At 32.3% G+C, this 14255-nt stretch overlaps 2 protein-coding genes across 2 annotated transcripts; both read right to left on the bottom strand.

The window, feature by feature from the left end:
- Nucleotides 1–330: 330 nt before the first annotated feature.
- LOC113856298 (FT-interacting protein 1-like) lies at nt 331–2778 on the bottom strand. The gene has a single exon (XM_027488069.1). It carries the CDS (start codon nt 2761–2763, stop codon nt 331–333), a length of 2433 nt encoding a protein of 810 aa, XP_027343870.1. The 5' UTR covers nt 2764–2778.
- Nucleotides 2779–7361: 4583 nt separating this feature from the next.
- Nucleotides 7362–11207, bottom strand: LOC113855378 (anaphase-promoting complex subunit 8). The gene is made up of 4 exons (XM_027487000.1): nt 11061–11207; nt 10614–10920; nt 7771–9021; nt 7362–7685 (listed from the first exon to the last, which is right to left on the bottom strand). The coding sequence occupies exons 1-4, from the start codon at nt 11144–11146 to the stop codon at nt 7596–7598; spliced, it is 1734 nt and encodes a 577-aa protein (XP_027342801.1). The 5' UTR covers nt 11147–11207; the 3' UTR covers nt 7362–7595.
- Between the last annotated feature and the right edge of the window lie 3048 nt (nt 11208–14255).

Raw genomic sequence — 14255 nt, 5'->3', positions numbered from 1 at the left:
ACAGTCTATGCAAAGCAAATGCTTGACCTGAAAAAAAATGATGGTATGGTTTTAATTAGTATCTTCTAACCATATGTCAAACGTACAACTGGCAATTTGCCAAATTAGATAGCTGGGTTATAATTGATATTGTCTAGACTAGACCAGTTTACAGAACTGGCAAACTGTGAATCTAGTGATGCACAATCTTAATCTGGGGTCTACATTTATGTCAAGTAACATTGTGAGAACATTGATATTGAAAAGCAGAAATGTCATCTGAAGTTAAAAAGAAAAAACACTACAAGAAATTAATTAAATCCATACATGAAGTCAGAAGAAACTATGTAATCACAACATGCTATCTGTCCTAGCTGGTAGCCTTTTGAAGAAGTTGCTTGGTACAGAAGGCATCTTGCTACGAAATTTTGGATGCCTTAGATAATACAAACCCATTACAAGTGCCACAACTCTTGGTGGTGTTGCATAGAGAACCACCGCAGAACAAAAGCTGAACACTACAAAGAGGCTTGTTGCTCTTGTGTCTCTCCAACTCAATAGAGACTCAAGTCTCTCTCCTTGTGTAGCAATGTCCCCAACAACTGTTTGAATCCTACCTGCAACACTCCTAAGCCTGTCATACCTCATTCTCACCACATCATGTGGTCTTGAAGTTGGGAATGTGTCAAACTCTTCATCAAGTTCATCAGGGTGAACTGCTTCTGCCCATGAGAGTTTTGTGTCCATGTGAGCCGGGTTTCGCTGCCGGAACCTGTAGTTCCACAGGCCAATCAAGAACATGTAGAGAAACAAAGTTGGAAGTATCAATTCTGGGTACCAAATCAGTATCAGGAACAGAATGTGAACTAGGACTGATGTGATTGGGTTCTTCCAGTGGCAAACTAGGCCAAACCATTGCCACATTGTGATGATGCCTGAGAAAAGAGACATGATGCGAAAAAAGTTGGCTTTGCTTCTTCTCATGCTCCACATATGGGAATCAACATCCAACATGTACTCCACTACTTCCTTCCTGAGGGGAGGTTCAGCCCTGCCAAGCCTCATAGCTACAATGTTCATGGCTTGGTACCTCAAGTTTTCTACGTGGTTAACAATGAAAGGACGTATGTAATGCATCTTGGGTAGCAAGGGCTGGCTATAAATGTAAATTATATTGGCCAATGAGAGGGTTGTGAACCTCACTGCTAGCTGAAGCTCACCCATTTTCTTAACACCATGTGGGTGCAAAACAAGAAGAGGGTAGGAATGAGTGTAAATCCTATGTGCTTCAAGTGTAGAGAGCCTAATCCTTACCTTTCCAATTCTTGAATCCCTGGTTGCAGGGTCACCATTTGCTTTTTCCCCTCCACCTAAATGGCAGTTGTCAAAAACTCCAAGTGTTATTACAGTGCAAGGATCGTAAACCTCCCATGTATATTGCTCATTCCATTTGGGACTAAAAGTGTCAAGAATTGTTCTGGTTCTGACCCATTTTTGGCCATACTTGGCAACACAATATGCATCTGTGCTGCCACGGCCATCCTTCATCTTCATTGGGAGAAGTCCATGTGCTCCTAAGATGCCTACTTCAAGTACCCCAATAGGCTGCTTCCAAAGTTGTCTAGTTGTTGGTCTTTGGTCACTTGTGTACAAAGTGGACTCATCTAGGACATGGTATCCACCCTCAAGGCAAATCCTCAGGTGAATCCTGCTTGAAAATTTATGCTCATTCCTCCTATCAGCTTCTAGCATTCCAAAGCCAAATTTCTCAAGATTATACCAGCGAGAATGAACTGGCCTGTGGTCTAGCCTCTTCTCAAAGAGGCTTAATGGTAAGATTGTCTTCCCAAGCACCTCATCTTTAGAAGGGTGCACGCGATCCTCAACGGTGATTATCAATTGCTCCTCAAATGGTTCAGCTGCCACAAAGACTAAATCTTCATTCCAAAGTGGTGTAGTTGTTCCACTTGGACATATCTTAGTCCTCAACACTTGGCTCCCCATTTGAGCTTTGACAAAAACCGCTGGCAAGCGATTTCTATCTCTTGGTATCACATCTTGTGCTTCAATGACGCTTACCCTGAGATACCACAGTTTTGGTGACACATAAACCTTTGATCTCACATTGAAAACACCCTCTCCATACGCAGTGGCAGCATCAGAATGCCAAGCCTCTGAGAAAGCTTCATCAGCTTGAGTTCCCATCCACACTGCAAGCATGATATCACCCCTTACCCTCCCTTGGCCTCGCCGGTCCTCGAGCCTATACCATTGAGGAGCCAGTGGACTGTCTGGTGGAACTCTTGTTGGAACCTCATTGAGGTCAAAAATCACTCTTCCAATATAATCATCTCTTCCCATCATTTCTTTGTCTTTTACAATAACTTCCAAAACAGAAGATTGAATTCTGTCTTTGGAGAAAGCATAGACTTGGTTCCACTCTGGGTTGGTTTTCTTCTCTATGTGCTTTGTTCTTCCTTTGTAGTTCCCTAGCTTCACTTCCACATAAGGATCACAGCTTGAGGTAAGAGTGCTGGAGGGAAGATCTTTGGCCTTCACTACACGAACATACAAATAGAACATCTGCTCAACAAGGTCATATGTGCTTGTGAATCTTTCACTACCACTGATCCACCCTCTTCCACCATTAGGCCATCGCCCCCCGAGCTGCGGATCGGTCTCTCTCACATCGTAGTCTTCATCATTACTGCTAGGATGGACTTGAGGGCTAACTCTCTGCATTGTGACTGGATTACCTCTTTCTCTTCTCTTTATTGAAATCATTCGCTGCTGGTGAACTTGGTGTTTGTGGAGTTGTGTTATCTCTAGCACAGGCTCAATGCTTTCTTGTTTTGGATCTTATGTGAAACAGTATCAATGCCACAAGAGTGAGCTTCTGCAGGGTGGAAAATTGTCACTGCAGCTGAGTTTATATTCTCAGCCTCTTGTGTGATTGCTTTTGAGGTGCCAAAAGCAGGACGCCTTCAACAATGAGGAAGATTAGAAGTGGTGGATTCTAGTACTTTTGGTGAAGTTGAAGGTGGGAGTTTTTCTGATTCTGAGATAGGGAAGGAAGAGAGAGTTTTTGTAGGGTATAGGGCTCCTCTTGTTGTAGACTGAGACTTTAACAGTTTAGTGATGGTAAGGTTTGGTTGCATCTAAATGGAATAACAGTTTGTGATTCCAAGTGGGGTTGAGGTTCTTTGGGACAGTTTTGTTCTGTTTAGTTGATTTTCAAAGTCTACTTCTATAAATGCACTTGCTGATCCCTTACCGTTTTTGCGCATGAGATCATGAGAATTAATGAAACTCCACTACCACCTTCAATCCTCTACAGGAAGCTAAATCTTAAGTGGCTATCCACAAGTAACCCAATATTCGATTCTGAAGTAACCAAATTCTACTTAGGAAGGCAAAAGATAGAAGAAAACACAGTGACATTTGTCTCACTTTCCTACACACTAGAAGTCCTCATTGCTTCTTTGGTTTAAGAAAGGAATAATTTGATGAAGAAGTTGCATGAGCTTTTGTAATCTTAATATGGGAAAGCAGAAAAGGATGGACGAAAAACTCCAGATTGATAAAGCTGGGCCATTCTTTTTGTATGAAGGTTGTTGTAATTAGTTTTATCTTCAAAGTTTTGTATGTACTTACTTGGTATGAAACATGGAATGCTAAATGTTAAATAATTTATAGCCAATACTAAAAAGCGTCTTGAGAGTACTAATTAAGGAATTAAGAATGAAAAGTTTTTATTGAAAAAATATTATTTATGTACTCTTACTAGGATTTTCAATGTATCCTAAATGTAATTTTTAATTGAAAAATTATTATTGTTTTCTTAACTAGTGTTCTTAAACTTTGAAGTACTGATTAGCAAAACTCATAATTTAATAATGCAGAACTTTAATGGCTTTTTCTCAGGTTTGTGTCAATGTGATATAGTTACTTAATGAATGGGTTATTTGCCTAAAGGGACTAGTTGAAAGGATCAATTCTTTCTTCTCTGTGCAGCAATGCCAAAGTGGAGAAAAGGTGAGTAAATAAGGCGTGAAAGGCAGGTCTGAAGCTGCAACAAAGCAAAGGTGGCTTAGCTCAAGAACTTGTGTTGTGACCTTTGCCCAAAGATGCTTTCCTTGTGCTTTATTTTCCTTCTCCTTTTAAGAGTGTATTTTATATTAGTCACATGTATCTTTAGATTGCTAAGGTTTTATTTTATTTTTTTATGTTTTACCTTGCCAACTCAAGTGCTGCCAAAAGTTGTTCATAGGTAGGTACTTTGGTGTCAATTTTTTAACTGGGTCAAGTCATTTTGATGCAACCCACAAAATAGGGCAATATGTTGGATAAGCAAAGACCAAAGGATAATGCAGTAAAATTTATTTTAAACTAAACTTGGCTATGGCTAAGATACATAGTGGATCCTTTTTGAAGTTGTTCACTACTTCCTGTGGATGATATTTGCCACAAGATTAGAAAGTTTTTCTAGATCTGGAATTTATCACGTAAACAAATGTAACTAACAAGTTTTCTATACATTGAGTAGTAAATGTTTCATTATTAATAACGAATATTTTATTATGTTAAAAATCAAATTCAAATTAGAATTGAATTTATTATTGACTGAAAAAATTAAAATAGTTCTTAGAGAATAGAATAGGCTCATGTAGATTCTAAGAGTGGAGAATTTTCTTTGTTAGGCTCGCTGACTGTAGATTCGTCCGTGGAAACAAAAGGTGAATGATTTTTAAAAATTGAAACTATGTAGTAGTTTTGGAAACAAAAATTATCAACATATTGCCTAGAAGAGCTGAGTATGTATTCATTAATTTCAACTTTTATATATAAATTATGATTATTATTTTTTGAATAACAGTATTTATAAAATATTCTTAAATATGAGTATTGTTAAGAGTTTTTTTAAACCAGAGTGTTTTTATATTAGTTTTTTTTAATCATGTCAAGTAATTTTATTTACATTATGCATTTATTTTTTAAATGATTTTTTTATAATTTATTTTCATGTTACTTAATATAATATATATTATTTCTAATTTATTAAATTTAAAAATATTTATATAATATATTTTAATTATTTATTATACATATTTAATATAATATTTATTATTATTATTATTATGATTATTCTCGTGTGAAAAAGGACATGCAATATAAAAATCACCTATTTCTAAATAGGTTGCTGTAAACACTATGCAAATATGCCTTCATCCCTTGATAGAACAACTATAATGGTGTTTCCACCTAGAGGAATGATATTGTGATCAATGAGAAAATTCCAGCGCAATTTAGCAGGCTTGCGATTTTCTCAGTGCAATTAAAAAGAAATCCGTCTTATAATATTCACGCTTTAGATATTCAATCTTAAACATGAGAGGGTATGTTGAAATCCATGTTGAATATAAATATAACTTAGAAGAAATTATAAAAGATAAAGTGATACTCAACTTATGAGTAAACTTTTAGGGTTGAGTTAAGTTCATTCTCAAACTTAAGACTATTTTTCCCTTTTGTATTTTTTCTCCAGAAATTAGAATGTAGCATTCATACAATGTGTAAGTTGTTGATATCATTTTGCTTCTTCATAGTAGTTCTCTGGTGTATGAACATTGCTAATATTTTCACATACTTAATTGCAGGTGTTTAGCTCAATGTTTGAAAAGGCTTTCTCCAATTACCCAATTTCGGAAGACCCTACTGGAGATCTCAGCTTGAACAACATCTTGGAAGGGAAAACTAGAAAGGTCTTTGCTCGTTGTTCTTTCAAATATTGGTCGATTCTGACTTCTGAAACATTTCCATCCAAGATTTAGTGTTTGTGGATGCATGGTTTGGAGGTAAGTATTTAATTATTAAAGACGTCAAGAAAATTTTTGTTAATAGTAGAAAATAAATTATGTTTTAGTCCTTTTTATAATGTGTTCTGTTAGAAGTTTTTACTTGTTTTTTACAAGATACTTTATAATTTTCATGAAATATTTATGTTTTTAGTTTCTTTTGTCCTTGATAAATAGAGTTGATAGAAACGTAAATGAAAACTAAAAAAAGGTAAATATTGATAATGGAGTTAGATTTAATGATATTAAATTAGGATAAAATTATCATGTTATAATATATTTTTAAATTAAAAAACTTAAACTACTTTTATCTATAGCTATACGATTACTATTTGAAGTGTGGATATTTCCTTGTGAGTTGTACCCCACACGGCACAGGTGCAAATTAGATTAGTCTGTCTACTTACCAAAATTATTTGAATGAAAAAGGGTATGCTTGGATATGACTATATTGAGACTAAGTGTCGTTTGAGTAGGTATTTTTTTTAGGTTATCAGTTTTTCTTTTTCTTTTTTTAAATGACAGCCTTTTAGTTAAATTTTTCCTCCTGTTTTTTAATTCTTTCACTTTTGTTTCCTATTACTCGATCAAACCCTTTCATGTACGCATATTTTCAAATATAAGTCAATTTGTTCAATATTCAGATATTTTTCTACCATACATGCTGATGACTTTGCTTTTCAATTTTGATACTTCATTATTACATGGTTTAATTAAGTATTTAATTCTACACAAGTTTCATAATTTAGACTTAATTCCTATAAAATATTTTGTTATAATATAGTATTTACATTTTCACAAACTATTATTTTTAGTCCTTTATCTGATGTAATCCAATAAAAAATTAACACTTAATAACATCTCAATAGACTTTGTAAATTAAAGAATAAAAACAATAACTTGTAAAAAAGTAAGAGATATATCGAACAAAAAAAATTTAAAGAGACTAACTTCAAATTGTACAACTTTTGTAAAAAACAAATACTTAATTAAGTCTTATCATATTCATTCTCAAAAATAACTACTTGATCTACACCTCACTTTAAACTAAGAGTACAAAGAAATTTAAATACGAACCTAAAGTGCTTTTAAGTAGTGTAACTTAAAACAAAAAACCTAGAATCAATATATATCCTTAGTCTCCCTTTTCTTTTACAAACTTAGGCAACGTAAGACTTATTTCAAAATATTTTATTTCAAGTTCAACTAACTCTAATAATATTTTTTTTTGTTTTCATTGTCTACACCGATATTCCACCACCATAAAAAGTATTGTACATCAATGCTAGTTAATGTTGGCTTGTTATCAACACACACCTTGCATCTAAGTCAACCAATGCTCACATGCTATCATTGTACACCTTACATCAAGGTCAATCAGTGCTCATGTACTACATATGCATTATACATCAATATTAATCAATGCTCGTGTGCGATCATGGATCCACTAGCAATACCTTGTCATTTTCCATGGATGCGCAATAATACGCCTATTTGAATTTTTACTAATTGATAATTGATCTTAATGAGAAAGTAGAGCATAAATTCATATTTTGCGTGTTCACTATATAATTATAAGAAATCTAATTTTCCAAAATAACATAACTACAAAAATTGAAATTTTTGGAGATGTTACACATTTTGCAGCATTGAAGTACAAGAATGTAAAACTTATCATTTCCTTGTTTTCTATCAGTTTTGATGTCTCTATAGCAAAACTGATCAATGTAGCACAGAACACCAGTGTTTCATCAAGAGAGATTAGGGAGGAAAGTGCTCAACATCCATGGGAGGGAAACTAGATTGTGTTGATCGCATTCCTCTAAGTAAACTTTTTGCTGTTTCTCTTTCCTGTAAGAATGATTTTAAATCATTAAATGATTTGGTAAGACTAAGTTGGTTCAAATTGAAATTTTAGTTGAATATTTAGACTCACCGGGCCAGTATAATCTAGAAGACGTGTGCAGTAAACCTCTGCTTCTTCAAATCTTTTCTGTTCTTTGTAATATTTTGCAAGAAAGAGCAAAGCCTCAACCATGCTAGGTCCTTCCCTCTCTTCACATTCCATCCTCTCTAAATCCTTTTTGTAGTAAAATGCAGCTTCTTCAGGGCGCCCCAGCTCTGAGTGCAGCTTTGCTAGCTGGTGAAGTGCAATTGCTTCCCTGTCATTACAATTTGCTGCCCTTCTGTAACACTTTATTGCTTCATCAAGCATGCGAAGTTGATCAGTTTCATAACACTGACCCATCGCAATCCACAACCGCGAGTCATTTGGCTGCAGGAAAACGGATTTTTTGAAGTAATGAAGCGCATAGAAAGGCATACCCATCATCTCATAAGCCTGTCCTAGTCCATACCAAGCACGATAATCACATGGGTCTATATCTACAGCCCGACGATAGGCATCCACAGCAGCAGGAGTGTTTTTCATCTCAACAAACTCATGACCCATAAGTGTCCAAGCAGATAAATAATTTTTGTTCAATTTAAGGGCTCTCCTAAAGTACACAACTGACTTTTCATGCTGCCCCTTTAAACTGTAATAATTCCCAATGATACAACAAGATTCAGGTCTGTATTTATCAGTCATGAATACTCTATGGGCAAGATAACTCAAAGCAGAAAAGCACTCCTTAGCATAAAGCACATTGGAGTACATATCCATGTCTTCAACTCTGTAAGGATCATTTCTCAGCAGTTCTTCAAATATTGCTTCAACTTGGTCAAATTCCCTCAAACTGTACTGGGCTTTTGCAATTTGTGCCTGTATGTAATTACTATAACCAAAGGTTCCTAGTAGATACTCATATTTTGACAGAGACTCATTATGCATCCTTAGTTCTTGGTAAGCTCTGGCAAGGAAAAAGTCCTTCATCCAATGACTATTGAGATTAAGACTACTCAGGATATCAACTGTAGTGCACAAGGATTGCAGTTCAGTCCAGGCATTCCAGTTCCAAGGGTAACTATTCACAGATTCTACAAGAACTGTACGTGCAAGATTCTCACTGCCTTTCTGTTTGAGCACAAGACCAAATAGGTACAAACCAAAAGGATCAATTGTGCCATTCTTGCGAAGTGTTGACAATTCCCTCTCCAAAGAAACTAATTCATGATTGACAGCATCACTCTTACCTAGAGGCCCCTCAAGTTCTATTATCTCTTCCTCTTTTCGCTTTTCTCCAGCCTGTAGAAAGAATGAGAAAAAAAATCAGTTACAGAGATAATGTCAAATTAAAAAATAAGTAAAAGTATATATATATATCACCCTTTTGAAATTGATATTACTACAACTCTACAAGAATATAAATGCACTGCATTAGATAATCAGTTGCTTGTGCTAGTAACATGTAACAATGTGCAATGTATTATTATTATTTTGGTTTCACTAAAGGGAAAAGTAACAGGTGATCCAGCAGCATATAATACGATCAAATACACACACTGTGTGTGTGCGAATTGACTAAAGTAGTAGCAATTGGCAAGAAAAGTTCTCTTAGAAAAATGTATTAGGTAACATTGCTAAAAGATAGGCATGACATTTCGGAAAACAGAAAGCACATTACGGAAACAACAGATAAGTAACAATTAGAAGTCACTGATTTTAGCATCTAGATTCATATATCAGGAAATAACATTACAATTTTTCTATTCCAAAGTCCAAACAACAAGGGTTCAAATTTAATAGGCGCTTCATGCTTTAATTTGCAGCATTATTTTTAAGGTCTCTACTCTCTATCAATTTCAGTTTTTTCTTTTACTTTTTGATGTTTGCTTTTCACATAAATCTGTTGATCTTTAACAAGAGTAATTTTTAAATGCACATTTTATTTACCCCAACGTTCAGAGTTTTATTCATGAAAGACACCGTTTGGTGGAAGAATATTCATTCTTCTACATGAATAACACATGCAATTTAATTTACTCTCCTACTCAAATTATCAAATTTAAAAGGTCATCAACCAAAGATGATTAATTAGTTACAATTAGAATTTTGACTTCAGGCATGTCCTTCCCTAAAATTTAAGGCACCAAAGCTAATTGCACCAAATATTCAAATGTGTTATACACAGATGTTGCTGAGAGAGACATCATAAACTCAAAGGGGGTAAACAATGAAGAGACAATTACTCAGTCAACTGATGATCTTGATTAAACTTCATTGTGCCCATGTCAAAAAATAGAAAAGACAACATAAACTGCCCTCTATGTTATGGTCTGCGTTGCTATATGTTCAGATATCTTTGCAACACCCCAACCTCAACAAAAGAATCAATTGCTGGAGTTTTGCTTCAACTACAAGTGTATATACCCCCCAGCCACTCCATAGAGAATCTAACAAAATTATCATAATAAATATACCAGACCAATCTCAGGTTCAAAGTAACCCGTGCCACCTATTAATAGCAATCTATTTAGAAGATAACACAAATTCTCCAATCGAAATAGACTTGGCAATGAAATTGAACTGAAAAACATGTACAATGTCATGTGTTTATCCTTCCACTAACTTCACATAAACCATTTGTCTCCATTAATGTGCAGTAATCGAATTACAACCATCAACAATGACCCATTAGCAACAGACACACCCCCAAATGGATAAAGAATCAAATTCTCTATATTTCTACGTAATACTACACACCAATGATGGGGAAACGAACATTCAACTCCTGAATGCATCAAACTCAAAAGCCCAAGTTGAACTACCAGAGTAACACATAAAATCCCACTAATCAAAATGCACATTCAATCCAAATCTGGGAGCATAAAACTGACCAGATATAAAGCATAACAGCGCAAAAACACCGATTTTCTTCCAGTTTGATCGCGAAGAACATGGGCAGCTCTCTTATACTCACGGCAATCAAAGTAGGACTTAGCCAGAAGGTAAAAATCACCATCTACAAGTTCATCCTCCTCCATCATAGGAGTGGCAACATAAGAAACACCAGCAATTGGCGTCGCCGTAATCTCATGAGTTCCGTACTTGCGGCGAATGCTTGAACTCCCACGCTGGAATCTGGTGTTCGAAGGAGTGAACTTTGCAGGGTCCTGCTCAATACCCACCAACTGTTCTGCTGCCCTGAAACCATATTTTCGTAAGAATCGAACGACCCATTTGCGGAAATGGCATAGAAAAGCAAAAGGAAACTTCAAAATTCAAACTTTGAGTTCAGATGGAAAAGCCCCGATTTTTTGAATTAGGGTTTATGTATGTGATACCATTTAGAAGCAGTGTAGAGGCATCGATCGCTGAGTTGGCGAATCGCAATGCGAAGTTCGCTTCTGCAACTCTCTTTTGAACTCATCGGCTTCGCCTACACTGCATGCAATGCCTTTTTTTTCAAATTGCTTTCCCCCTCTCCTATGTCACTCAGGAGCCAGTTCCACTGCTGTCCTTATTTGAATCCTGCCATTCTTTCTTTTGTTTTCTTTTTTTGTAAATTAATATTTTATAGTACTCTAAATTTCATTTAATTTTTAATTTACTCCTTTAAATTTTTACTTACTTCAACTTTTTCAGTTTACTTTTAGTTTTAACTAAGTTTCTTCAATTTTGTTTTAATTTAAAAACTGACGAATTTCTGTTTAGTATTATTAAATTAAAATAATAAATTTAAATAAATATAAATTTTTAAAATTAAAAAAGAAAATTTTAAATTTTAAATTAATATTAACTTAAAAAATAAATATTTAATGTTAAGAAAAAGGGATAAATGATCTTTAATCTCTATACAGTACTTTATATAAAAAAAATTATTTTCATTTTTATCATTTATTATATAACAACAATAATTATCTTTCTTAAGTGACAAATAACTAGAGTTGTTAAAAAGAGTTAAAACTCTATTAAAGTCAGTCTTATTTAACCTTAAAATTATCTATTAAGTCTTATTTTAAGATTAATTAAAAAATAAATTTAATTTTAAATTATTTAATCTATAATATATGAATAAAGGTAGAGATATGAAATTGTGTTCCCAATGTTTAGTTGGAACTAGTGTCAAACTATCAGCACTTTCAAATACTTTGAGCAAACCCATATGCATTTTTCTTATACTCATGCTGATCATCCTTCCTAAATTATAATAAAGAGGACCATAGGTGGGATTGATATCTTCATTGAGCTTGAAAGGGAGTTTTATAAAAAACTCTGGATTGTTCCATATTGGTCTGGTATGAGAGAACTTTTCAGCAATTGGGAAACAACAAGTCATGTAATAATCAAAGATGAAGGGTCTTCACATAATGATACATTCATAGATTCACAAGATCCGGATGATTCTCTTAGCTACAGCTCAAGTACTGATCCCAATCTGTCACCAAGTTATGAGCCTTTTAAGTACACTTTAAAAATTTATTTATATTTTTATTGAACAAGTATTTAACAAAATTTAAGAAATTTGATTTTTTTTTCTTCTTGCAAAGACTGCCTATTTAAAAAATTAGTCCTTAACCATGCTTTGGACAAGTTATTTTAAAAAATAAACATTAAAAATTTTGATTTTTTTTACATCAATTATAATATAAATTAGAATTTTTTATCAATATAATAATTGAAAATTGAATGAAAAGTATAAAATAATTTAAATTAAATTTATATTAAATTTTGATAATATTATCTAATTATAAATTCTTCTAAATAATATATACAAAATTATAATGAACTTTTAAGTTAAATGTCTGCTCTCGTATTCCATACTTAAAAAACATGAGATATTTTTTATTGTTAATTTAATTATTTTATAATTTATTTTTATTATAATATATTTTTTTATTATAAAAATGTCTTTTATTATAATTTAGGGAGATCTCATTGTATCATAAATGTTACTTTTAAGTTATTCTAATATTTTTATTAAATTTGTATTAATGCATAAATTATATATATATATATATATATTATTTTCTTAAAAAAATTGTTTAAAGTTGTTATATTGTAGTTGGCATTTTATCAAATTAATGGTTGACAATAGAAAAATGATCCCCCAGAATAAATTAATGGTATGCCGTAAAGAAAGAAATGATACAGTTGATGAAATTTGAGTTGAAAACTTGTAATTGCTATAATTTTTTTAGCCCTTGGGGCTAGATTCTAACCCTAATTCTGTGATTTTTTAATTCACAAGACTTTTGATTTATTGAGCATTTTGTCCCTAACACACATGGACTAGGGTTAAGGTTGGGCTAATTAAACATTTTGACAACTCTACAAATAATTATTTAATGTGACTGATTTTATTTATATTTTTTTAATCTTTATACAATACTTCTTTATAATTTAATTTTTATAGATAAAACAATTTGTATATCAATTCTTGTACAAAAATTTATCTTTAATTTCGTCATTATTATTATGGTGACAAATTCATATAAGCTTCAAGTGAAATTTTCTCATTGTTCTTAAAAGAGTATTTTAAATTCTTCAAATAAGCCTCGTATTTTTTCATGTCTAACTTTATGTTTTAATTCGTGTTTACATGAGCATTTTTCTAACATTTTCATTTCTAATATCATTACTTATGTTTTTAATTATATCACATCATAATCATCATTCTTTCTCTTATCATTTTTATATCAACATCTCAAATTTCAGACAAGTCTTCCTAAGTTATGTTCAAAGTAATAAATAAATAAATTCCTTTGTATTCTTGAAACATTTGTAAAAAAATCATAATGACTCTTTAACCTACATTGTTTTCATTTATTTTTATAACCATATATTAACTATTTTAAAAAAATAGTATTAAATAAAAATGACAAGAGAAAGGATAATATTACTGTAATAATATGATAGAGCAAACAAATGGCGATATTTAAAATAAACTATTAAAAGTGATATTTATGTAAAAATGAATCAAAACACAAAATTTTATAGAAACAGTTTTTACACGAGTTTAAAGTAAAGAGACGTTAGTTTGTAAATAAATCTAAATGTCATTAATTGTAAATGTATGAAGTAAAATATAAAGTTTCTTTGAAGATGATAAGTGTCACTTAACATTGATAAGAAATGTCATGTAATGACTAAGACAAAATTAGAAGTAAACTTTTGTACAAAGAATGAGATTGATATATAATTTTGATATATAAATTTATTTATTTATAAAAACTAAATTATAAAAAAAATATTATATATAAATTAAAAGATAATTTTAAAAATTACCTTTTATGAGGTAAGTGTATAAGATATCAAAATTTACAAATTGATATCTTATAAAATTACTTTTTATATATTAAGTACCATACTGTTAAAGACAGAATTAAAAATAGATTTTTATATAGGAACCTATATATAATTATTTTTATTTATAAGAACTAATTAAAAAAATTTATATAGAAACTAAAATATCATTTATAAAAATAAAATTAAAATATGAATAAGAAAATTAACTCCTAAAACATTATTATTTAAGA

The sequence above is a fragment of the Abrus precatorius genome, unplaced genomic scaffold, assembly GCF_003935025.1.
Source record: "Abrus precatorius isolate BTA unplaced genomic scaffold, Abrus_2018 Scaffold11, whole genome shotgun sequence".
Lineage (NCBI taxonomy): Eukaryota > Viridiplantae > Streptophyta > Magnoliopsida > Fabales > Fabaceae > Abrus > Abrus precatorius.
This window is presented reverse-complemented; position numbering and strand designations above follow the sequence as displayed.

Coding starts and splice junctions, on each gene's coding strand:
- LOC113855378 (XM_027487000.1), bottom strand. CDS start 11,146: ATGAGTTCAAAAGAGAGTTGCAGAAGCGAACTTCGCATTGCGATTCGC. Junction 9,022..10,613: donor GCTGTTATGCTTTATATCTG/GTCAGTTTTATG, acceptor TTCTTTCTACAG/GCTGGAGAAAAGCGAAAAGA. Junction 7,686..7,770: donor TTCTAGATTATACTGGCCCG/GTGAGTCTAAAT, acceptor TCATTCTTACAG/GAAAGAGAAACAGCAAAAAG.
- LOC113856298 (XM_027488069.1), bottom strand. CDS start 2,763: ATGATTTCAATAAAGAGAAGAGAAAGAGGTAATCCAGTCACAATGCAG.